The 24,271-nt window shown below is 37.7% G+C and overlaps 1 protein-coding gene across 1 annotated transcript in view; it reads right to left on the reverse strand.

Annotated features, from left to right (window-relative positions):
* Positions 1–24,271, reverse strand: part of CPB2 (carboxypeptidase B2) — a 52,678-nt gene that overhangs the window by 6,251 nt on the left and 22,156 nt on the right. Inside the window, exons 2-9 of the mRNA XM_063101536.1 lie at positions 23,926–24,001; positions 22,238–22,362; positions 20,830–20,938; positions 18,062–18,163; positions 15,727–15,831; positions 7,818–7,925; positions 5,396–5,489; positions 36–238 (exon numbers count right to left, since the gene is read on the reverse strand). Coding sequence (XP_062957606.1) covers positions 36–238; positions 5,396–5,489; positions 7,818–7,925; positions 15,727–15,831; positions 18,062–18,163; positions 20,830–20,938; positions 22,238–22,362; positions 23,926–24,001 — 922 coding nt within the window. The remainder of the gene's footprint in view (positions 1–35; positions 239–5,395; positions 5,490–7,817; positions 7,926–15,726; positions 15,832–18,061; positions 18,164–20,829; positions 20,939–22,237; positions 22,363–23,925; positions 24,002–24,271) is intronic.

A 24,271-nucleotide genomic window follows, 5' to 3' on the forward strand; every position in this document is an offset into this window, starting at 1 on the left:
AATGCTAATGAGAAAAATAATTAAGTAGCACTCACCAGTTCCTCATGGTCTTTGCTTCTGCTTCTGTTATAAGAGTATGGAAACAGTATCTGCTGGGAGTAGGAATGCATGCTGATGTAAGCCTTAACATGTTTGAGATTTCTTCTCAAGAAATCAGCCACTGCCTTCACTTCTGGTTCTGACTCAGGATAAAGTCCACAGTAGGTTTCTGAGCATGAGAAACTTGAAGCACCTTCCTCTGTAGTGAAATTGATAAAGTGGAATTATGAGGGAATGCACATACTGTTGCAATTTGTGGTTTCCCTAACAATGAATTCTCCTAATATCTATGGTGCAGCATTTTTAGATAAGTGGATTAGGTAGGGCTCTGTAAAGAACCTATTTCTGCTGTCCAGTATATACTGCTTATATTTCTTTTGAAGTCAAATATTTACACGTCCACATGGTAGATCCCATAACAGTCACTCCCAGACCCTGTCTTCCTTGCTGTGGGGGCAACCATCCTGCAACCTTGAGAAAGTGGCCAAGAGAGTCTCAGAGCTGCCAGCCCTGCCTCCAAACTTCTGGTTATGTGAGGAAAAATAGACCCCATTTTCTTTAATCTACTGTAAGTTTGGTTTTGCCGATATTTGTAATATAAAAACTACTAATCAATATAGCCTATAACAGAGAAATCTCCCTCAGGAACTCAGAATATGCAAATCTGCCTTTAGGGCCACTTTTAAATTGCTAAAGTGTTTTAGAAAATAAAATGGCATGGTGCTATTTGGTGCCAGGATAATGTTTATTCATTCCTTCAAGAGATTATAGTTTGCATCATTTCAGATGGTAGATCGCCTTTCAGCATTCCTCCCCCTGTGCCTAGTTTACAGGGGTGGAACCCCAGGGAGCCACATCTGATCCAAGAGATTATTTCCTCCTGGAAACGGTTGAGGGCACAGAATTGGGTCTTTAATTTGTATCTTGCCAATTGAATCCCCAAAATGATAATCTGTAATCGAGGCTTAGATTCTAGTCTCAGTCTAGCTGTTCTCTTGAGCAAAGAAGATAATAATAATACTACCAGCTGACACCCACAGAGCAAATGCTCCATGTCAAGAACTCTGCTAAGATTTATGCAATATCTCATTTAATCCTCACAGCAACCGTAAGAAATAATCCTGTTACTTTAGGAGAGGCAAACTGAACATTGATGGGGGTAACCATCCTTCACAATAAGATGCTACACGGCTTATTGTTAAACAATTTATGATTCTAATCTTGGCTTTGCCATTTAATAGCTATATGGCCTTGGGTAAGTGTTTTTAAACCTATCTATACCTCAATTTCCTTATCTGCAAAATGGAAAAGTATACATTAAATGAAGATTGAATGAGGATTAAATGAGCTAATGTGTACAAAGTACTTTGCACAGCACCTGGCATAGAGTATGTGTTCCATAACTGTTGCTATTTATCATCATCATCATCAACATCATCATCATCATCATCATCATCATCATCATCACGTGGGTCAGGACCCAAAGAAAGCCAGTGTGTATCACGAGACAGGATGGAGGGAGGGAGGATTCTCTGAACTCCTCTACAGTGCTCCAGGCCCAGTTCTTATCTATTCCTGAGCCCAGCTGCATCCCTGTCCTAGGGTTTCCTGACTATCCTTACAGAGCCTGCTTTTCTCATTTAAGCTTGCTCTGCTTTCTTCCTGCTGTTTACAATGAAAACAACCTTAATGCTTGTTAAATATTCATTTCCTCATGAGCAAATGTGCTGAACATCTAAGGTCTTTCCAAGCATTTTATTTGTGTGTATTTTTAACCAGTAATTTGATTGGACAAACCATTTTTGATAGTTTGGCCACTGTAGAATATTCCCACCCTTTTCCCCTGTTACATAGTTCTAGAGAATAGAGATTATATACTGGGGATGGAGGTGGGGGAGGACATGAAAGAGTGGAAGAGCAAGGCAGTGCCCTAATATGAATCCTCAGACCATGGCTCTTCAACAGACGCATAATGCAAGTCACATATTTATTTTAAATTTTCAAGTAACCACTTGAAGAAAATTAAAAAGATATAGGTCAAATTAGTTTAATATTGGAATTTGTTTAACCCAATATGTACAAAGTATCATTTCGAATGCAATCAGTATAAAAATTATTCAGAAAATATTTTATGGTAAGTTTTTATACTAACTTTAAATTCTGGAGTGTATTTTACACTCACTGCATGTCTCAATCAGACAAAACATATTTCAAGTGCTCAATAGCCACATATGGTTAGTGGCTGCTGTACTGAATAGTGAGCTTCAGATTCTCATTCTGTGACTGTCATTCTAGAGACTTTAAGCATTTTAGTGGAAACAGCCTGAGGAGTTGAGAAACTTGCGTTTGAGACTCTGCTTTGCCATTAAGCCTCCATGGGCAAGCTATTTCATCTCTCTGGGCCTCAGGGGCCTCGTCTGAACCGTGAGGCACCTGGGCTATCAAATTCCTTCAAGCTCAAGCATTCTTTAATGTGCCTGACATGGAATCAAGAATACTGTAAAATATGTATAATAGGAAAACTTGTAGAGACAGAAAGTAGGTTAGAAATGACCAGAGGCTGGGGAGAGGCCGGGGAGGAGGAGATACTGCTTAATGGTTACAGAGTTTATGTTTGGGATGATAAAAAAAAATTGGAAATAGATATAGTGACATAGTTGCACAACATTATGGATTTAATTAATGCTACTGACCTGTACAACTAAAAACGGTTGAAGTGGCATATTTTATGTTACACATATTTGACCACAATACAAAAATAATTTTAAAAACACTGCGGTCTCATAGGAGAAGAAATAAAGGATTTTCCATTGCATGCCAGTTACAAAACCTTTGTAGTTAAATTCGATATTTTAGAAAATGAATGACGCTGTCTTTGGAAGTTTGAGACCAAAGGTCTTCACAATGTGTTCTCCTGTTATGGACTGAATTATGTCCTCCCAAAATTCGTATGTTGAAGCCCTAATCCGCAATGTGACCGTATTTTTAGAGACAGGGCCTTTAAGAAGACAAGGTTAAATGAAGCCATAAAGTAGGTCCTAATCTGTTATGAATGGTGCCCTTATTATTATTATTTTAAAAAATTTTTTGGCTGATAGCTGGTACAGGGATCAAACCCTGCACCTTGATGTTAGTGAGCACCATAGTCTAACCAACTCAGATTAACTGGCCAGCCCCGGTTGCCCTTACAAAAAGAGAGAGAGACACATGGAAGTGCATGCACAGAGAGAAGGCCATGTGAGGGCACAGAGAGAGGCAGCCATCTGCAAGCCAATGTGAGAGAAGCCCACTCTGCTGGCACCTTGATCTTGGACTTTCAGCCTCCAGAACTACGAGAAAATAAATTTCTGTTGTTTGGGCCACTCAGTCTGTGGTATTTTGTTATAGCAGCCCTAGCCAAATAGGATACCCCCTCCAACCGACCCCCCCATCCCATTCTCATCTTCAACAACACATACACACACACACACACACACACACACACACACACACACACAATTTTAATAAAAGGAAGGGTAAAATTAGTATAAAAATAAGTAGGTGTGATATGTCAAGCAAGCCTCACTGTTAATAAGTGAGGTTCTCTTTTAAATCCTTTGCATAAAGAAAGTATCATAAAGGCACATTGTAGTTGTAGGCACAAGAAAGAGATGAGATTTAATTCTTATTTCTGTCTTGCTTACATAGTACTGAAGAGATGCTGAGGCATTTGGCAAAAAAAATTTAAAAAAAGAGTTCCTTACAATTACTTTTTGTTTTATTTGGGACTCTCTTGCCTATATGCTTGCTGCTTCTTTTCTGTTTTTTACTCTTGTGATATGTAATAATACAGCACCATGCATAAGAAGGGACTAAGATATTTCTTGATGACAACAGAATATATTTTGACTATTAGGCTATTTAAATTAGATTACATGACTTCACCAAGAAAAATATTAAATAAAAGCAAGCACCAAAGAGCTTGAAGATAAAATAAGAAGTTCCAAAAGAGAACTTATAACTGAAGAGTGATTGCCAGACAGAAGAATTTCAATAAATTTGGAGTCACTTGACCTGGGTTTACATCCTAGCTCTGCCACTGACAAGCTATGAGCCCTTGAGCAAGGGGCTTAAACTTTTTAAGTCTGGGTTTCTCCATTTATGATATGTAGATAATGAAATCTAGGAGATGAAACACAGATGGTCCCCGATTTATGATGGTTTGACTTAATGATTTTTTGACTTTACGATAGTGCAGAAATTATTCTCATTCAGTAGAAATCATACTTTGAGTACCTGCACAACCATTCTGTTTTTCACTTTTAGTACAGTATTCAATAAATTGCATGAGGCAGTCAACACTTCTTTATAAAATAGGCTTTGTGTTAGATGGTTTTGCCCAACTGTAGGCTAATGTAACTGTTCTAAGCACATTTAAGGTAGTCTAGGCTAAGCTGTGATGTTTGGTAGGTTAGGTGTATTTAATGCATTTTCAACTTATGATATTTTTAATTCAGGATGGGTTAATCAGGATATAAACCCCTCATAAATCATAGGATTGTGTAGGGCAAAGGTGTGGAAGAAGATGTTTATATGGGTACAATGCTTCTCTTCCTTGTGGCCCCCCAGAGCCATGTGTACCCACTTCCAAAAATATAGGTGATGCAAGCTCCTTTTTTGGTTCAGTTTAGTTTGTAGCTGTTTTTAAAAATGTAGTACTATAAAATATAATGTTGGAATGTGGGAAGAAAGGGTGAACTAACACCTCCCTCCCTGAAAGCAGACTGTTCTTGAATGCTTAAATCAATAGTCACTGAGTACCTTAACTCATTCAAATCAAGGAATGATAAATTCCCACTGTGCTTATCTTCATATTATTTTAATATTTTTATTATATTTGATCAAAGAAAGAACTTGTTAAGAAGGTGAATAGGGAAAACAAAAGACAAATGTTTTCAAACACTACAGAAGTAAACACTTACCTGTACAGTTAAAAATGAAGTCCCCCCGCTCCACCTTGGTCTTTGATATCCTAATGATGAACGTTATTTGTTTATTAAAGTAGGATCTTTAACAATCACTTCTTTATTATTATAGAATAATAGAATTTTGGAATTTTGAAGCTGGAAGGAACCTTAAAGAACCAGTCCAACCTCCTTATTTTAAAGATGAGGAAACAGCAGAGAGGAGAGGTCAAAGAGATCCATTGACTCCAGTCAACGTCTGTAGCATTATGTTTACCTAAAACATTTCTTATTCAAATTATTTCCTGATTCAGATAGGCCTCCCCTGCAGTTAGTTTGAATTCATGGGCCTTTCTCTAGGAGCATCCCCTTTTAACGAAGAAACACTGTGAGAAAGGAAGCAAGCAACCTACCACACCAGTGTTTGGAAGCAAAGTTTCTATTTAGGTCTGTTCCCACGCAACGATTGTTCTCATGGAAGGAGCGGTTCTTTCTCCACATTCGATTCTATGTAAACAGAACAGGAACAGATAACCATGTTGGCCATGTTTGCAGGTACAGGAAGGATGTGACTTTCCAAGTCCAGGTGGAGGGGCTGGGTTTCTCTCCATTGCTTCTTCCCATCACTGTCTTTGCAGAAATCCTTCCACACAGGCCTGTTCTATCCAGGTCTCAGCCTTGTTCACTCAAATTATTTTAGTTTGAACCAAATGAAATGGTAATATTTGATCAATTTTGACCTATATAAGTAAAATTTTCATTTGGTTATGTGCTTATTGTCCACTTGTTTAGTCTTGTTTCCTTTATGCTAATTTTATGCACAGGGTCATTCTGAGCTCCTTCGGAAAAAAAGCAAGACAACTTTGTGTCTCATCTCAGAACTCTGAGTCATGAGTTTCAATGCTCTCTTTAGATTGAATTCAACACTCTACTTTCAGAGGTGGAGGAGGTGGAGATGTGAAGATACCTAAAACCTGATGGCTCCTTTGATTGTATTGATTCTGATGGAGTTTGGATGTGTTGTCACCTCCAAAACTCATGTGGAAATTTGATCTCCAATGAGGCAGTGTTGGAAACTGATTGAGTCATGGGGGTGGATCCCTCATGAATAGATCAATGCTCTCCCTGGGGGAGGGGGGATTAATGAGTGAGTTCTCGCTCTATTAGCTCCCGCGAGAGTTCGTTGCTTAAAAAGACCCTGGCACCTCTCTCTCTCTTGCTTCCTCTCGCCATGTGATCTGCTTGTGCCCACCGGCTGCTTGCCACTTTCTGCCATGAGTAGAAGCAGCCTGAGGCCCACCCCAGATGCAGCTGTCCCAGAATCATAAGCCAAATAAACCTCTTTCCTTTATAAATTACCCAGTCTCAGGTATTTCTGTTATAGCAACACAAAACAGACTAAAACAGATTCGATTCTAGTTCTCAAATATAAAGCAAATTCTCTGTTGGGTTCTTGAGGTAAACCAGGAAGTTTGATCATGTAAACAGTTGCACTCACTCTGCTAGGTTCTAAGGTTGGAATGACGTAGAACCCTTTTCCTCCACTCCCACCAACCCTCTGCAAGCCTCCCAGCCTTCTACCCCCCACCCCCCCAGGGCAGTGATATGGTAGCAACCACTGCCCTGGGGAAATCAGGTTCTCAAACTGCAGGGACTAACTGCTAGAGTAATGACACAAAGGATAGTTGAGGAGTAGGAACATCTAAAATGTGACTGAATTCCATCCTGACTCGGATTAAGGCACAAATTTAGTGTAATACATAAGTCTATAAATGTGATCCTTTCTTGAGCACCAGAATTATGTGAGGCATTATGCTAGGTAGTTCTTATTTACTTAGGTCAGCATTTGCCCTACAAACTTTTTTTGTAGTATTCCTCTCACCAAGGATGACTTTTCTTAAAAATCAATCTCCTTCACCATTTCCATCTCTTCCACATAAATTACCTCCTACATGAATAATTCCTATGTAATACCATATGTTTTCAATTGCTCCAACTGTTCTCATTCCCCTTAGTATTTATATGTGCTACTCAAATAGGTATATCTAAACTTATATATGCTGAATTATGTTTGCATGTGCTCCTTATTAAATTAGAAAGAACTGCACTTCATATTGCTTGAGTAATTTTACATGAGTCATGATGTTGACGGATTAGAAAATACAGAGGATATAAGAATATCTTAAACTGCAATATGGCAATGCAATTAGCAAATCCTGATGATGGGAAACTCTTCTTTAACAAATAAATTTCAAAGAATAAAAAAAGAGAGAGAAAGAGCAAGAGATGGAGGGGGAGTCTATAAGTTAAAATATAATTAAAGGACATATAAACCAATCACAATGTAAGAGCCTTATTTGTATCTGAATCAAAGAAACAGACTTTTAAAAAATTTATGATACAACTAGAAATTTGAATACTGATTGGGTATTTTATAATATTTAGAAAATATTGTTAATTTTAAGTTTGATTATACCTAAATATAATTGTATATTATTTTCCAGAGTTCTTTTCTTTCTGAGATGCATGCTGAAATATTTATTGATGAAATGATATGGTGCCTGGGGTTTGCTTCAAACAATATGGGCAAGGTGGAAGTGGGTAGAGGGTACAGAAGAAAGAAGATTGGCCATGAGTTATTTATCATTGAAGCTCAGTTTACCATATGTTTATGTCCACTTTTATATATGTTTGAAATTTTCCAAAACAAACAAACAACAAAAAAAATCATAATAAAACCACTGTGCCCAAATCCAGGCTTCTATGAATAATTCAGTCTGTATTTTTTGTAGCCCCAAAGGGAGGATGTTTTGTTTTCTTTGCCTTTTCACCTACCTTTTTCCATGTGAAGTCATAACCATCCACATTAACCACTGGCATAACATAGAAATCCATGTGACTCAGAAGTCTTGTGTAAGTCCTTTCCCCATAGTATTTAGTTACCTGCAAATTAAACCAAGTATGTTTAATAACATTTCTTTTAAGTCCTTCTAAAGTTAGTCTTTTTCTTTTAAGCATTTTTCTTTTTTTTTAAAGGTCATTTGGCACATTTGGATTTGCAGAATTAACTTTTAGGAAGAGTATTAATTCCTCAAAAGGACTGAATTTAGGGTAATCTGTTACCAAATGGTGGTAAATGCCTTGCACATAGTACAAATGGTCTCCCTATTAATGGAGGGAGAAAATAGAGCCATAAACTATTTAAGCTTTCTTTAATAAACAAAAATGGCTTTTTATTAAACCATAAAGCCCACTACAAAGATTTCAGAAAAGAAAAACCTAGAAATAGTTCAGCTCCTTTTTCAATAATCCATAGGAATAAGAGCTTAAACTCACTTTGTCTTATCTCCAGACATGATTACATGATATTTTCTACATTGCCTTTAGAAATTGGTGAAGTTCAATTTTTGCTATAATTGAGTGTGTTTCCCAAGCATTTGGTCATTTGGCTTTATAATCAGTGGTAGCTTTTCCTCGATACTGGCTATGAATTCCTAAATAAACATCTGAAATTTGTTCTTCTCTGCTTTAGAGTCATACCCAGTTTAGGGTCACATATTTCAGTATGATCCAATGGCATCCACATTCCGATGACTAAGAAGTTCATTCAAAAATGACCAAACATACAGGCAGGAGAACCACAAAGACGAATTCTAGCTGATTAAATCATTTCATCTAGGACTAAGCTTTGGTTTAAAATCTTCATTTGTGGCAACATTGCTACATTTTAATTTGTGGATTAGTTTACAATTGTTTGTTGCCTTAAAGTTTACTCAAAAGATATTAAGAAATGTTTTCTCATTATTAACAAAAGAAAAATAAGTCTTTAAAGTCCTATTTTATGTATAGATAAAACTTTATCATTTTCCTTTTAAATATTTAAAATATTATATCCGTATTTCCCTATAATGGTCATAAGAGTCATATTAAAATTCTTTGCCATGAATAAACACATATAAAATATGAGAGAAGGAAAAGAAAAGCTCATGTTGTTTTTAAATCTACCATAGATCAGTGTAGTGGATTGACGTATGTCTCCCCAAAACTCACTGAAGCTTGAATTGTGTCCTCCAAGTTTTGTGTATTAGAAACTTGGCCCACACTGTGACGGTTAAGAGGGTGGGAAATCCTATTATGGTAACTGAAAGGTGTAGTCTTGAAGAGGTGATTGAATTGTAGGACCATGCCGTAGTGAATGGATTAAAAATGGTGGTCAGGGGCATGGTTCTGAGTGCTTTAAAAGAAGAGAGTCTGAAAGTCTGTCTCTCTGCTCTTTCTTCTCTGCCATTTTTTTTTTTAAAAGATGACCTGTAAGGGGATCTCAACCCTTGGCTTGGTTTTGTCAGCACCATGCTCAGCCAGTGAGCTAAGCAGCCATCCCTATATAGAATCCGAACCAGTGGCCTTGGTGTTATCAGCACCACACTCTCCCGAGTGAGCCATGGGCAGGCCATCTGCTCTGCCATTTTGCAATGTGACACCCTGCTGTCGCTGTAGTCATCACCTAAGGAGGCCCTCACCAGATCTATTTCCTGGACTTTGGACTTCCTAGCCTCTGAAACAGTAAGAAATAAATTTCATTTTCTTATAAATTATCCAGTTCTAGGTCTTTTGTTAAAAGCAACAAAAATGGACTAATACAGTCAGAAATAAATGCTTAGTGAAAAGGAAGCAAAATTTATAGAATGAAAGAAACCATACTTAAAATAGTTGATCAACAAGTTAAACACATTTTTGTAAATTTATGTTGGCATCATTTTTCAGTAATAATGTAATATTTTATGATTAGAGAAATATTAGGAGAGCCTATTACTTTCAAAATAATAAAGCATTTATCATTTTTATTTCTTCAGGGTTGGCTGAACTTTTAATAGATAGGGCATGGCGGGTTCCTCCATCTGCTGCACTGTCTTTATTTCCTTCACCTTTACCACTGGTTGGATGGGAGTCTTTCTACAAAAACTTAGGCGCTGAGCGGTGGTTGATGTTAGCACTGGAATTTCTTTATCTAATAGGTAGGGCTCTAGACATAAGGCGTTAGTGAGGGCTGAAGTGTAGTCTGCTCTGTGTGCCAAGCCCCGCTTCGTGCGTAGCTGCTGCTGCAATCCTGGAGGAAGGGGTGCCTATTTTTCTTCAACAGCTTTATTGAGATATAATTTACATATCCGAAAATTAACTATTTTAAAGCATGAAATCCAGCGTTTTTTAGTATATTTACAGAGTCGTGCAACCATCACCACTATCTGACTTCAGAACATTTTCACTGCCCTCCCCCAAAAGCCCCATGCCCACTAGAAGTCACTCCTCTTCCCCCTCCCTCTACTTCCCTAGGCCTCTGGGAACCACTAATCAACTTTCTTTTTTTGTGGATTTGCCTATTCTGGACACTTCATATAAATGGAGTCATAAAATACGTGGCTTTTTGTGTCTGGCTTCTTCCACCTAGCACATTTTGCACATTCATCTACGCTGTAGCACGCATCAGTGCCTCATTCCTTTTCATTGCTGAATGATATTACATTGCATGGATATACCACTGTTTGTTTTTTTACTCATAAATTGATGGACATTTGGGTTGTTTCCACTTTTTGTCTATTATGAATAATGTTGTTATGAACCTTTGTAAACATATGTGTTCAATTTTATTGGATATATTCCTAAGAGTGAAATTGCTGGATAATACGGTAACTCTATGCTTAACTTTTTGAGGAACTTCAAAACTGTTTTCCAAAGTGGCTGTGCCATTTTTACAATTCCAACAATAATGGATAAGCATTCCAATTTTTCCATGTCTTGTTATTATATAACATTTATTATTATCTGTCTTTTTTATTTTAGCCATCCTGGTGGGTTTGAAGTGGGTTTTCATTGTGGTTTGATTTGAATTTCCGTAACTAATGATATTGAACATCTTTTCATGTACTTGTTGGCCATTCATACATATTTTTTGAGAAGTGTCTGTTCAGATCCTTTGCCCATTTTGTCTTTTTATTGTTGACTTGAAAGGGTTTTTTATATTTTTTGGACACAATTTCCTTATCGTATATACATGATTAGCAAAAATTTTCTCTCATTTGTGGGTTGTCTTTTCCTTCTCTTGACGGTGTCCTTTGAAAAGCACGAAAGTTTTAAATTTTGGTAAAGTCCCATTTTCTCTTTTTTCTTTTGTGGCTTGTGCTTCTGGTATTATATCTAAGAAAGCATTGCCTAATTCAAGGTCACAAAGACTTACTTCTTTATTTTCTTCTAAGACTTTTATAACTTTAGCTTTTACATTTAGGTCTTTGATCCATCCTGAGTTAATTTTTGTATATGGTGTGCAGTAGGGATTCAACTTTATTCTTTTGTATGTGGGTGTCTAGTTGTCCCAGGAAGGGATACCTTTTTATCCTACACAAAGGCACTATCTGGGCTAGTGGTGGGCCTGTATAGGTGTATATTAAGAGAAGATGAAAGTACAAAGTAAGTGGGAATTGGTGATGATCTGAGGAGCAACAGTAGGATAAAATCAGAACCTCAGAGGACAGCTATGGAAAAAGAAAGAATAGGGGAAACCAAATGATAAGGGGATTTCTCAGTGCCTGTAGGAGGAGAAATGGGCCCTGATGGAAGGTTGACCTGAACAGATCAGCTAAGTAATGTTACCACATCCTCAGGATTTCGGGTATCTTCCTGATTGGCTAAGAGGGATAAAATTGGTGTATACTTAGTGATTGGCCAGACCTGTGTTCCTTTCTATGCATTGTAGAGATTAAGGGCGGGATTAAATAAATATAGAGAAATCCAAGAAATATTCTTAATTAACTGTGAATAATGTTATTACTCTAAAAATATTTTTAGATTTGACATTTATCCAATTATTTATACTGCAAAAGCACACAATCTAGATAGATACCTAATTATGCCACGGAAGTAATGTGACCTTTAAAATACTGTAAGCTATATATTTCTAAATTAGTACTATCAACTGTGGTTAAACTCATGATTTCTAAAATAATATATTCAGTCAACTTGAACGTACTCATGACTCTAATAATTGTTTGCTGTTAAGTTGTGATCTGTGTGTCACGAGGCTCTCCAAGCATGTGTTAACCAATGCATTCTCACATATTCTGTAAATATAGTTGCAGTTATGTTTTTGCATTTAGTGGATGAACCACTCTTAATGAAGTAGGTGGCTGAAGGAGTTATGCCCGGCACAAAAGACAATAAATAAATATTTGTTGAAGGTATGATTTACCAATAAGGCAAGTAACATAGAAAAGGAAGAAAGATGAAGACGGAGGGGGCAAGAGGACAGGGCAAGGGAGTGAGCAATTAGAGAGTGGGAGACAGAGGCATGACTGATTCCTGTCAGCTGGGTCTAAGTCTAGAGTGGATGACCACTCAGCTCTTCCCCTCACTTTGCCTGGAGTGCAATAAAGCTTTGTCATTCATATGGCCCTAACCAGTAACAACAATACCTACCAACAAATTAATCAATAACCATTTGACAGAGAATAAATCAGTACATAAAGGCATATAAGATACTACAAATGGAAGATTTCAAAATAAAATATCACTCATTACCATTAGAATTAGAGCAAAGAGCTCTAAGTCCCAGTTTTCACTCCAATCTCCATATATGTATGTATATGATTCAAACCTTTTTCAAAGGAAATAAAGTATTTAGCCCAACAATAGATACTGTTGAGGTACTCTCTGGACCCCACAGTATATTTCAGCCAAAACCCAGAGCATTAATTTTCAAATTCCACAAGGGGATTCTGAGCACTGATTATGTGGACCAAACAATATATTAGGTTATGGGGAACAAAAAAGATTACTTTAGAGGTGGTTTCTGCCCTCAAAAAACTAATGTAAGTGTTAGGTTGGAAAGAAAAGAGCAGCAATTCAATATTATAAATATGATAATAAATAATAGCAAGATGTACACAGTGGCTTGGAAGAAGGATGGTTAATTCTATGGAGTATGTGGAGTTGCAGCTACTGAAGGGCAGGTCAAAGGGTCAAGAAATTGAGGCTTAGGGTGAGTTTGTGATGAGACCCAATCCATCAAATGAGGAAAGAGATTTTTGGAAAGGGGCTTATAAACGAGAAAGAAGTAGATCTATCCTGGGACTGGAAATCTACTAAAGTTGTAAAAATTAAAACGCATTCATAGTAGGTGTGAAGAACAAGAGAAGTGGAAAAAGAGGAAAGGAAGTTGGATTGTTAGGTGGCTTCTTTTCTTTTCTTGTTGCTGTCCATGACTGTATTCTGGATCTAAAGATCAGGGAAAACATTATTTCCGAGATCCAGAGGATGGTCACGGGAGCAATTTGCTAACGTGGAGCTGAAGTGAGGTTTAGCAGAGCAGAAGTCAAGAAACCGTGAATATGTGTTGTTAGGTGGCTCTTGCATATGGACTTGGAATTCACTCAGAATGATGGTGAGAGTGGAGGGGAATAAAGAACCATAGACCAAGTACTCGGAAATTATCTGGAGGTAAATATATGAGAGCAATAATAAAAGGCAAGAATGCAATCAGATTATATAAGTTTCAGAGAAGAGGGAGAGTGGTAGGACAGGAGAATGCTGACCCACTCTTCCTGGCCTCTTGGCATGTGGTGATATGAAAGAAAGAGCAGCCTCTCTGCTTGATGGAGATACTAGAAAGCAGTGTCTCTAACAAGCCATGTGTCAGCTACGGTGAGGAGCAGCAGAGAGAATTCTGTTAAGGCCTTGAGGATGCACAGTGCCAACTTTGCATGCAATTAGACAAGAGTTCTCCAGGGCAGAGGTTCAGAGGGAGGTTATCAGTGAGAAAGGCCAGCTGGCAGAAAATGTACTGAGCAGGTTGTGATGGTCAACACATATTCACTGGGCTCCTATAATGTGCCAGACCCTGTGCTGGATTTTGGCTGTGGTGATGTAGTCTAGTCATGCACAAGTCAGTCTCAGCGCCTTCTTTTGCAGAGAAGAGATCAAAATTTGGCCTCCTGAGAATGAATGAGAGGCATAGAGAGAAATGACAGGCATCAAGCTTCTCAAAGTGTAGTGTGATGGATGTCCCTTAGCTGAGACTGGACCATAAGATTTTGAAATCCTTATTGAGTTGTAGAAGGGAGTGAGAGACTTAAAAACTAAGATTTCAATTTGTCTTTGGGCGCTTTACCTTTTAAACATGAAACATACCCACGTAAATTTTTTTAGGTTAAATATTTTATTTTAGTTTATCTCCTACAGTGATTCATACCATTATGACAGTCATATGATCTGGGTTAGTTTTAGGCAGACAAGAATGGAACTTCTTACATGTCCATTAAGAAGGGCTTATTGATTATGTTGATTTGGGCTACAAATATCAGGTTCACATTGTTGGGGCACAATACTTGATTGAAAATCCTTGGGCTGTATCTTGTTCCTGACTGTATCTCCACGGTCTGGAACATCACAGGCAATTTATAAATATATGTGGAATAAATAATTTAATCTTACAAAGATTCAGTAAGTGAGTAGGGTAGAGTATGTAGGATGAGTAATAGGAGGGAAGAGGTATCAGGTTGGGAAGGGCAGCAATTAGGGACAACTTCACCAATATGAATTAGAGTCAATACAAACTGGAGTTTCTTTCTGTCCCTTTTTGGGTTCAGTGATAGAATGAAAAATAAACATTTTTTTTCTCTTGCCTTGTACCTTTCTCTCTCCACTAACTGCTGTTCCCTTCATTACCTAGAATGAATAGAACTACCCAACTTGGGGAAGGTTCCAGATCATCAAATGACTGGAAGGGTCTGATCAGTTGGAACCATCCTCATTTGCTCAAGGTAGTACCAATGGTGGCTGGGAACTTTTCAGCAGGCTCAGGGGTGCTGTAGCTCCCATCAGTGGGGAAAGGAAGATGGCAAAGCGAGTGAAGGGGGCAAGGATGCTGCATTTGTCTAGACCTAGCAGAGGCAGAAAGAGTTTTACCTTGATGCAGCTCATTTGTTCAGACAGAGCTAAGTGGCAATCTCTTAATTTCCTAACTCATCTATTTTGTGTTATTGTATATCTGTGAATAGAAAGACTAATCGGAAGGACATATGCTTTGAGTTATTTTTCCAGTGGCAATGGCTCTTTGTATAAATCACTGTTGAAGATATATATGCCCACTTTACAGGACTTGAAGCATATTTTTGACTGTTTTCACTTATTACAGAGGTTTGTGGGCATTATATTTTTTATTTCTATGACATACTATTTTTCTTATTATGGCTTTTTTGGTGCAAAGCCCTTCTTTGGAGACAAAATTCCCTATCATGACATGGGAAAACATGACATAATGTTGTGCTTTATGTTCAATTTCCAAGGGCAGAATGTGGCAGAGATGTTTGGATAACTAAAACCAAAAGAAAAATAAATTAACTAGGACCTAACTTAGGTAATTCCTTCAGTATTTTCTCCTACTTAGTAAAAATATTATAATCGGCATACTATTTCTTAATTATTTTCCAGTGTTTAGCCCCCGACAGTAATGTAGGGGAAAAAAAGACCAACAATCTTTAGGGTGATTTAAATGCTTGAAGACATAGTTTTCAAAATGCATAAAATTCACCTGGGAAGCTTGTGAAAATTGTAGGCTCCCAAGCTTCACCTCCAGAGATTTTGAGTCAATGTGACATGGAAAAATGCATTTTAATTAACACTCTAGCTGATTCTGACACAGGTGATCTTGGGCTGCATGTTGAGAAACACTGACTTAGGGAATGTGAATACTTACAGAGCCTATGAACCACAAGCAGAAAGCAGGAGAGATCCATTCTCTGGCATGCATCCCACAGTCAATCCACATGGCATTTTTGGCTGTTTGTTCTTTTCCAGAAACCTGTTCAAAGAAAACCAAAAAGTAGCAAAAACAATAACAATAAGTCTCAGGTTAATAACTTCCATTTAAATAGTACTTAGGTTTAATTTTTTCAACAGATCTCTGACATACACATTGTTCTTTGCATTCCTTTGAGAATTCTCGAGGGAGATTTAAAAGCCAATGAGATTAAGGTCACATGGCTGGTATGAGTTGGGACTGAGGTTTGAAGCCAGGACTCTTGTTTAAAACTCTTCCTGTCCCCTTCAAGCCCCCAATTACCTGCATATGGAATTGTAGGAGACACTAGAGAACTAGACCTTCAGGCCATATGTTCACACTTCATTTAGAGGTCAATGGGTATGTGATGGGTGGACCTTGAGAGGCGTGGAGACCCATCAGGAGAAAAAACTCTCCCATCATTTCCTCCAGAGTGCATCCTTTTAATGTGTAGACTATTTCCCCATTCCACATAAAAAGAAGCATACATCTAACTTCACACAAACTGATTACCAACAGATCCAGGGACAGAGGCCTTGTTACGATTCACAGTATGGTGGGCTAGTACAAGCTGCTGACTTTCTGGCATAAGAATTCTCAACCTTTCATCAATGATAGCCTTTGATAACTTTGGCAGAATTCTCAAGAACATCTCCAAAATCAATCATAATTTATTTGCTTTTAAAAATAGGTTGCAACACAATTTTAAGGTATGGAGGGAAGGGAGAAGAGTGTTGTAAACTGAAACAAATATGTACAATTGCAATTCCGAAACTAGAAAAAGAGATAGTTAAATATTTTCATTGCTGTCTATACTACTCCAGGAGGTTTCAGTCCTAACCTGGAGCTGGCAATATCCAATTAGAAAGTAAGTGAGAAAGTCAAATGTTATTGGCCAATAATGGTCAAATCATAAAGTCAAAGAGAACTATCTGGTGATTTAATCTATTCAATGTAGAAGAAAATCCTGAGTTGTCTGGATTAGTTGCCTTACTCCACCTTACTAACTGCTGAACAAGCCTCTTGGCCCTGATACTGACACTGGAAAGATGGAGGAACTCAAGAGACTCACATTATACGTACATCCTTGGTCAGGTAAGAGTAGGACTAAAGCATCCACAATGCACGATTTTCCAATGTGTACATCCAGATTCCAGACACAACCAGGAGTACATAAAACAGGGATGAAATCAAATGTCAAGGGTGTATGTGCCATGGTTACATGAGTCCAATCTGATTGACCAACTCAACTGCCAAGGAGACCTAGCATTTCATATGTCTACCATGAGTTTGCACTGAAAGTTCTTGTCAAGGACAGATAAAAACCAAGAAATCCTAACTCAGAGTCTTATCCTTGGATGACCAAAGAGGCTCACCTATCACAATTTAGATCATGCTGGGATACTGTGTATAAATTACATGTTACTAAATTAAATGTTTTTTCCAGAGCTTGTTTTTAGTTTTTTTTTTTTTTTTTTTTTCCTTTAAGGGAGGGAGTGGTAAAAACAGAACTACAGAATTAGAAACTGTAACAGGCAGGGATTATTATGGTCATGGGTCCTAACATTTTTCCAGGGGCTATGTTCACTGACCTTTGCTAAGGCCAATTTATTCAAGAGAGAAGACACCCTATTCAAGGTAAGATAATCAGATTCTCTCCCATAAGATTTTGCAACTGAAAATAAATAACCAAATGGATGGCAATTGGAGCAGAAGCCATCATATGAGCCCTACTGCAAAGGACCCCAGCATTGCCCTGGTTCCCCTTCTTCCCTGTGTTTGGTAGTTCAGCTTTTACTTTGGTTTCAAAGCTATATCAGTGTTTGCCCAATAACAGATTCCTTTTTCTCTTTCTTTCTTTCTTTCTTTTTTTTTTTTTTTGACTAAGCCAGTCAGTCTGAAATGTTGGCGGTATAAATAAAATAGGGATTTGAAAAATAATTCAGATCACTTCCTTCACTTTACATATGTGGGTGTTGAAGCCCAGGAAAGTTAAACAGCTTATCTAATATCACCAAACAGAAACAGAGTTAATTCTGGAACTAGAGTTTCTATGCTTAGACCAGTACTGGATTAGTAAAGAAAAAAAATTTACAGGTATAAACCAACCACTAAATAGCTGGATATTAAAGTTGAGGACCACTTCCAGCACTCAAAAAAAAAAAAAAAAAATCTAAGTTATAATAAGCACCACTGAAGAATTAATCCTTCCTCTCAAGTTGAAAGATCAATGACTTTCCTCACAGCATACCTTTAATACATAAAGTGGGCGTTTCTCATACGAGGATCCAATGTGGATTTTTTTAAGCATATCAGGATACCGCTCAGTTACAACTTCTATCCAAGAATAGATCTATTGAAACAGAAACCAGCAGTTAGTCACAGAGCAAGCTGAAAGCACTTTCCTGACCAAAGGAAACAGGTAACTTCTTCAAGGAAAATACGTTTCCTCTAAAACCTTTAGATGTGGAAATAATGAGGAACTAAAACACTTGCGGCAGGATGTTTCTTCTGCTGTTTAGGAAAATTAACAAATTAAAGTGTTGATAAGTGTCAAAGTTTAGAGAAAGAGTGACAAAGTATTAAGAAACTTCTAAATAAATAGGAAAAAATGAATCCTCAAAGTATGGCTCCTGAAAATTATTTCTAAAGGGTCATCACTTTGGGTCCCTGTCTCTGTGTATGAAATCCTCTTTACCATTCATTCAAGAGTTCACTTTTGTATGGAACTTAAAAAAAAAAGATTCACTTTTCAAGACCAAGAGAGCCCTATGCAGGATAAATGAAAGTATTGTTGCTTCCCATTAAAGAACTGTGCAAACACAGTGAGACTGCTACAATGATGGCAGGCAAAGGTACAAACAATCTGCAGGGGGAAAAAAGTTCTATCCCGAGAAGGAGTTTGATTCTGGACCTTTCTTATGGTTGGGAGTCTAATGGTATTTGAGGTTCTGTCATATTACAGAAAGGAAAAAGCTAAAATAAATTCCGGGGCTATGTGAAATTAATCTATTTTAGAGTGTTGATGGTTCAGTAGATTTCCTCTAACAGGGGAGCCTGTGCTGTATGAAGGCAGCTTTATTAACAAACTTGCCTCATTTCACTAACTTGGAGTAATGAAGGTAACATCCTATGAAGAACTCTTTTATCTTGCCATTTGTGTTAAGAAGTGTTTTTTGACCATTTGTTTCTTGTCTGCACTGGGTTGCTTAAGATCTCCTGATGTGCGTCAATGACAAAAGAGCCCCTCCTGCCCACTGGGCCATCTTGCAGGAAGGAATGACTCAAGAATCTCCTGAGAGCAAGATTGTCATGGTTCCTATGAACCTCTTAGAAAGGATAAGGGGTGGGGAGTGGAGAGAGAAGACTAAAATATTTTCTGGAATGTCATGTTTATGGGCTGAATTGTGTCCACTCCAAATTCGTATGTTGAAGTCCTAATCCCCAGTGCCTTGGAATGTGACCGTATTTGGAGATAAAGCCTTTAAAGAAGTTCAAGTTAAAATGAGGCCCTTAGGGTGAGCACTAACCCAATCTGATTGGTGTCCTCATAAAAGGAGATTAGGACACACACAGAGACACACCAGGGATGAACGCACACAGAGAAAAGACCATGTGAGGACACAGAAGAAGGTGACCATCTCCAAACCAAGAAGAGAGGCCTTAGGAAAAGCCAAACCTGCCACCACCTTAATCTTGGACTTCTAGCCTCCAGAACTATAAGAAAATAAATTTCTGTTTAAGCCACACAATTGGAGGTATTTGTTATGGCAGCCCTTGCAAAGTAATGCAGTCATGTACTTGTCTTTTCCTCTTCTGTCATTCCAACTCTTTCCTGGGGAGATATGCTAAGAAAACATAACTTTTTTGAAAAAAATAATTAAAAAATATTTTAAAAATTATTTAAAATTACTTCTGGGTGAGGCATTTTTCTCTCCCTACCAAACTCAACGCAGCAGTGACATATACACCTTCTGCATTTTGCAAATCATGCCTACCTAGCCCCTCTGCATTGTGTTTACTCATGTAGTGCTGGTGGTGGATGCTGGAGAAAAATGGTCCAGGTGGAATAGATGTAGGGTAGAAGAGGTAAAGGAGGGGAACACAATTTTATGACACCCATCAATCAGCCAGGCATATTGATTCTGGAAGCAGACTGAGTTCTGGTTTAACTAACTGGAAAGGAACAGAGGCTTTTAAAGATTAAATATAAAATTGATTTTTATCACCAGAGTCTTAGATGTCTCAAAATGAAAAACATATGGCAATATAGCAGCATACTCCTATGAAAGAACAAAAGGCATTAAAGTGTTTTTATAACTTGAAGTATACTATATAAAATAGAAAGTCCTCCAAGGGATTTAACCTTTTGAATATGGGGAAATGCTCCTAGTTTATTATGTGAAAGCTTACTGAGGTCAACTGTACATCAACATCTTGTTCAGGTTCTCTCTAGAAAAGCTGGAACCTGTAAACAGTTAATAGGAAAAAAAAAATCCAATTTCTTAAGGACTAAAACACACTTATTATTGTTATTATTTTTGTCATTATTACTATGAGTTTAAGTGTCTCCTAAGAGGAATAAAATACAATTATTTATAGCATATTAAATATAAGTGAATATATTCCTTCAGTGCAGTAAGGTAACCCGGCAATTATTCAGAGTAAAATTAAAGTAATGGTCCAAAGAGACGTGATTAATTGGATTGGTAATTTTTTATGACAGTTTCAGTGCAAAGGTCCTATTTTTTATTTCCTCTTGTTCCTTAGCATGCAGTATTACTCCTAGCAGCTAGTGACACTCTTAGCTGTGGACAAACATCCTGCTTAGAGGCAATTTACCAAATATGATGCAATCTTCTCTAGGAAGGTATCTACAAAAGGATGATATATAATTAACCTAAGTGTGATCCCCCCCCATTCTCCACCAATTATGATTCTTTGATGATTTCCCATGGTTGAAATAACAATGCTGGTTAAATGAAAATGGCAATTTTGAAGAGCAGTGAGATGGCTTACTTCATTTAGTGAGTGATACTGTTCATAGTATGATGATGAGGCCCTGGGGCTGACCGTGTCATTGTACGTCTGCTGTTGAATAACATCTTCCACGTCTTCCACCAAGACACTAGGTGATGAAACAGAAGGTGAGCTGGTTTCCCAGAGGAGCAGACCTTCTCACATGGCCCACTGCAGGCACAACGGGTGAGCGTGGGGAAAACACCACTAAGAAATCCAATAAGCAGTACATCAAGGTAAAAACACCACCAGCTCACATTGCGATCAGCTGAATTCACACACATTTCAGTAGGGCCTCCAAGGGCACTGGAGAAAAAACAGCTCCTAAGAGGTATGTTTTCAGGACCTCCAAACACTCACCCTTTCCCACCACCGGAATCATTTCTTGATTGGGATTCTTCAGTATCTTTTATACAAACATATAGATTAATGGACACCTTTCTTCAATTCAGAGTAACATCACATTATTCTTTTTTCAGTTATGGATCAAGGAGAAGCAAAAAACTTTTTGTTTTTCATTGACCTACAGCAGATGTTCTGCAAAGATAATCAAATCTCTTGAGAAATTGAAGTACGGGAAAGGAAAAGGTACGGGAAAGGCATCTTGTTTAATTTCTGTCCAGAAGCTCTACTTCTGTTAACTAGGGAAACATTTTAACTGAATTGAGTTATTCTACCACCTGAGATGGACAATTTGAAGTTAACTATGAGATTGATAATGGTTTCTTTACTTATTTAGGCCAATGAATAAAAGCCAAGGCTTTGATATCAGAAAGGTCTGAGTTTGACTCCTAACTGTGCTATGCTCTAGCTGGTTGACCTTTAGAAATTCCCTCATAAGTAAGAATATTTTTCATTTGCACAATGGAGATAGTATCTACCTCACAAGGTTGAATAAGAATTAAACAACACAGAGTATAGAACGCAGGTACTAAGTGGTAGTGCCAGACTCAGCAGAGTCAGTGCACCTGCTACACTTCTTAGTTTAGGGCCAGACATTCAGAAGTGTTCACTTACTTTGTGAAGGAAGAATTAGCAAAAGGTAAATCTCCTTCAGGAGCCGCTTTTTCAAAAGATACCACGAAGCCTACAAAGGTGAATGACAATTTTGCTCCCCCAAATCTGAGTACAGAGTAGACACAGAAGGAGGAAGTATGAGAGGCTCTACAGGTCAGTGAGTCTAACCTTCATGTCAGATAAGAGACCCAGATCATGAGAGATTGAATTACTTGTTCAAAAGCACAGAGTTGGACTCTGGGCTTTATCAACAGTTCATTTCAGAAACTCCCATGGTGCCGTGTTTAATGTTAAGTATTTTATTTTTCCTAGAAGAAATTACATCATCTCCTAGTCAAATACATAACAGGTACTTATAATAGCTACTCAAAAGATACTGAGTGATGCCTACCTGAAAGGAATTCTTCCCGCAGTTAAATGGTCTTTCACATTGCTTACATCAGATTCATTCACAAAAAAATGGACTTCTTTTCCCTTCGCAATAATTTCAGCTGTTACTGGCTTCCAGAGAACAATCTACAGTTTCAAAGGAAAAAAAATGATGAAATAAATAGAGTTGTTCGCTTCGTTCTCATCAGTAGCTAGAGCCATAAAAATTGGCTCTATAAGGAACATAAAAAGGACATTTTCTGGCCTCTGGTGCCCATCCATGTAATGGTAATATAAACATTTATTCTGCAGGGATTATTCTGTTATTCTCCGTAAGTCTAGTTGCTAAGGAGGGCTTGGAACATACAAGATACTCAATAGGTATCTGATGAGACAATGAATAAATAAATAGATTTATAACTCATCTGTAAAACTGGATGTGTATGTCAGTTGTTTAAAAGAGAAATGAAATTTTGTCTAGAAAGAAATTTGATTAAACATTGATTTTATTTAATAAAAGTTCTATGCCCTTGATATTATCATGTCAGTGCTCCTTTTAAAAATCTAATCATGACATTTGGGCAATACTTTCTAATAATATTTACCTTTTTTCTATTTTATGGCACTTTTTCAAAGCACTTTCACATTTATTTCCTTTGGTCATTATAATAACCGTTTGATATAGACTAGACAGATGTTATTATTTTCATTGTTTAGATGAAGAAATTAAGGCTCACAGCTAACTTGTCTAAAATCATACTCCAAGAAGTGGTAAAACAAGAACTCAAATTCTTGACCTCCAATGCTTCCTCTCACAATGTTTCCTCTTCACCATACTGTGGTGACTGTGAACATGCACCATTCAGCTCTTCCATTGTGAGGAGCACAGCTGACTAGTGTTCCTAGCTGCTGCCCCTAGTGACCCACCAGAGGCTGAGGCCAGGCTGCTCCGGGGCTATAGCCAGCCAGTGACTGAGCACTGCGAGTGTGTTAATGCAAGCCCATTCCTGCCAGATGTGGGGCTCCTAGAACAGGTGACTTTGACTTATGGACTCACCAATGACCTTGCCCAACCTTTATTGGAACTGCCTTGCAATCTGAGATTCTCCATGCAAAAATCTTCCTTCCTGCACAGGTGTCAGAGCTTTGTCCTGGTCTGAAGTGCTCCCTGCCATATCCAGCTCCCTCCTCTTTATCCCTTACAAGCGTTCCCCCAATTGCTTGCAACTCTAATCTTGTCTTGATGGCTACTTCTTGGAGAACACTAATAAACATAGAGCCATTAATTTCATAGCAGGTTGTTTTGTAACTCTTGTTAATTTTCCACACCTTAATTATTCTGGGGAGATAGGTCCCAGGCATGAAAATTTTAATAAAATTTCCCTTGTGCTTTTAATTCTTACTCCTTGGTTAAGAACCATTGTTTTAAAAGCAAAGTTCTATTGAATTTCTGTTACCATAGCATCTTTGTAAGTACATACCTTCAATCCCAAGGTACTATTATAAAATTGGCTGGAAATCCAACAGCACAAATGAAGAAGGTTTGATTTGGGAAGCCAACAAAATCATGCAATTATGGGAAGGGGAGGAAGGCTATGAGAAGAGGAGCTCACCAGACACACATAAGCTAGACGATGTATAGGAGGAAACATGGCACACAATGCTTATACAAAATAACACCAATATAAACATAAATTAAAGAGAAATTACCTCATATGTTGTAGTAAGATTCTGCAGAATTTGAGCTTGCCTAGAAGTTCTAGGAGAAGCAGATAAAACCTGGCCACTGGGAAAAAATAAAACAGGATTTTGATGTTAAATAAAAGTGAAAATGAAATACATTATACTGGTAGGTGCTTCTAGGTAATTGTCAAAAGGAAACAAAATTTAAATCATTAAAAGGGCAGAGGACTTCACCACAGACTGCAGGAAATGTAGGAAGTGTAAAAAGGAGAACATGTATTGTTATTCTTTCTGCTCCTAAGCAATTGCAAAATCAACAGCTCTCTCATGGAGATCAGTTTGCAGAGTATGCCTTTTTTCTCCCTCATAGGTG

The sequence above is a fragment of the Cynocephalus volans genome, chromosome 7, assembly GCF_027409185.1.
Source record: "Cynocephalus volans isolate mCynVol1 chromosome 7, mCynVol1.pri, whole genome shotgun sequence".
Lineage (NCBI taxonomy): Eukaryota > Metazoa > Chordata > Mammalia > Dermoptera > Cynocephalidae > Cynocephalus > Cynocephalus volans.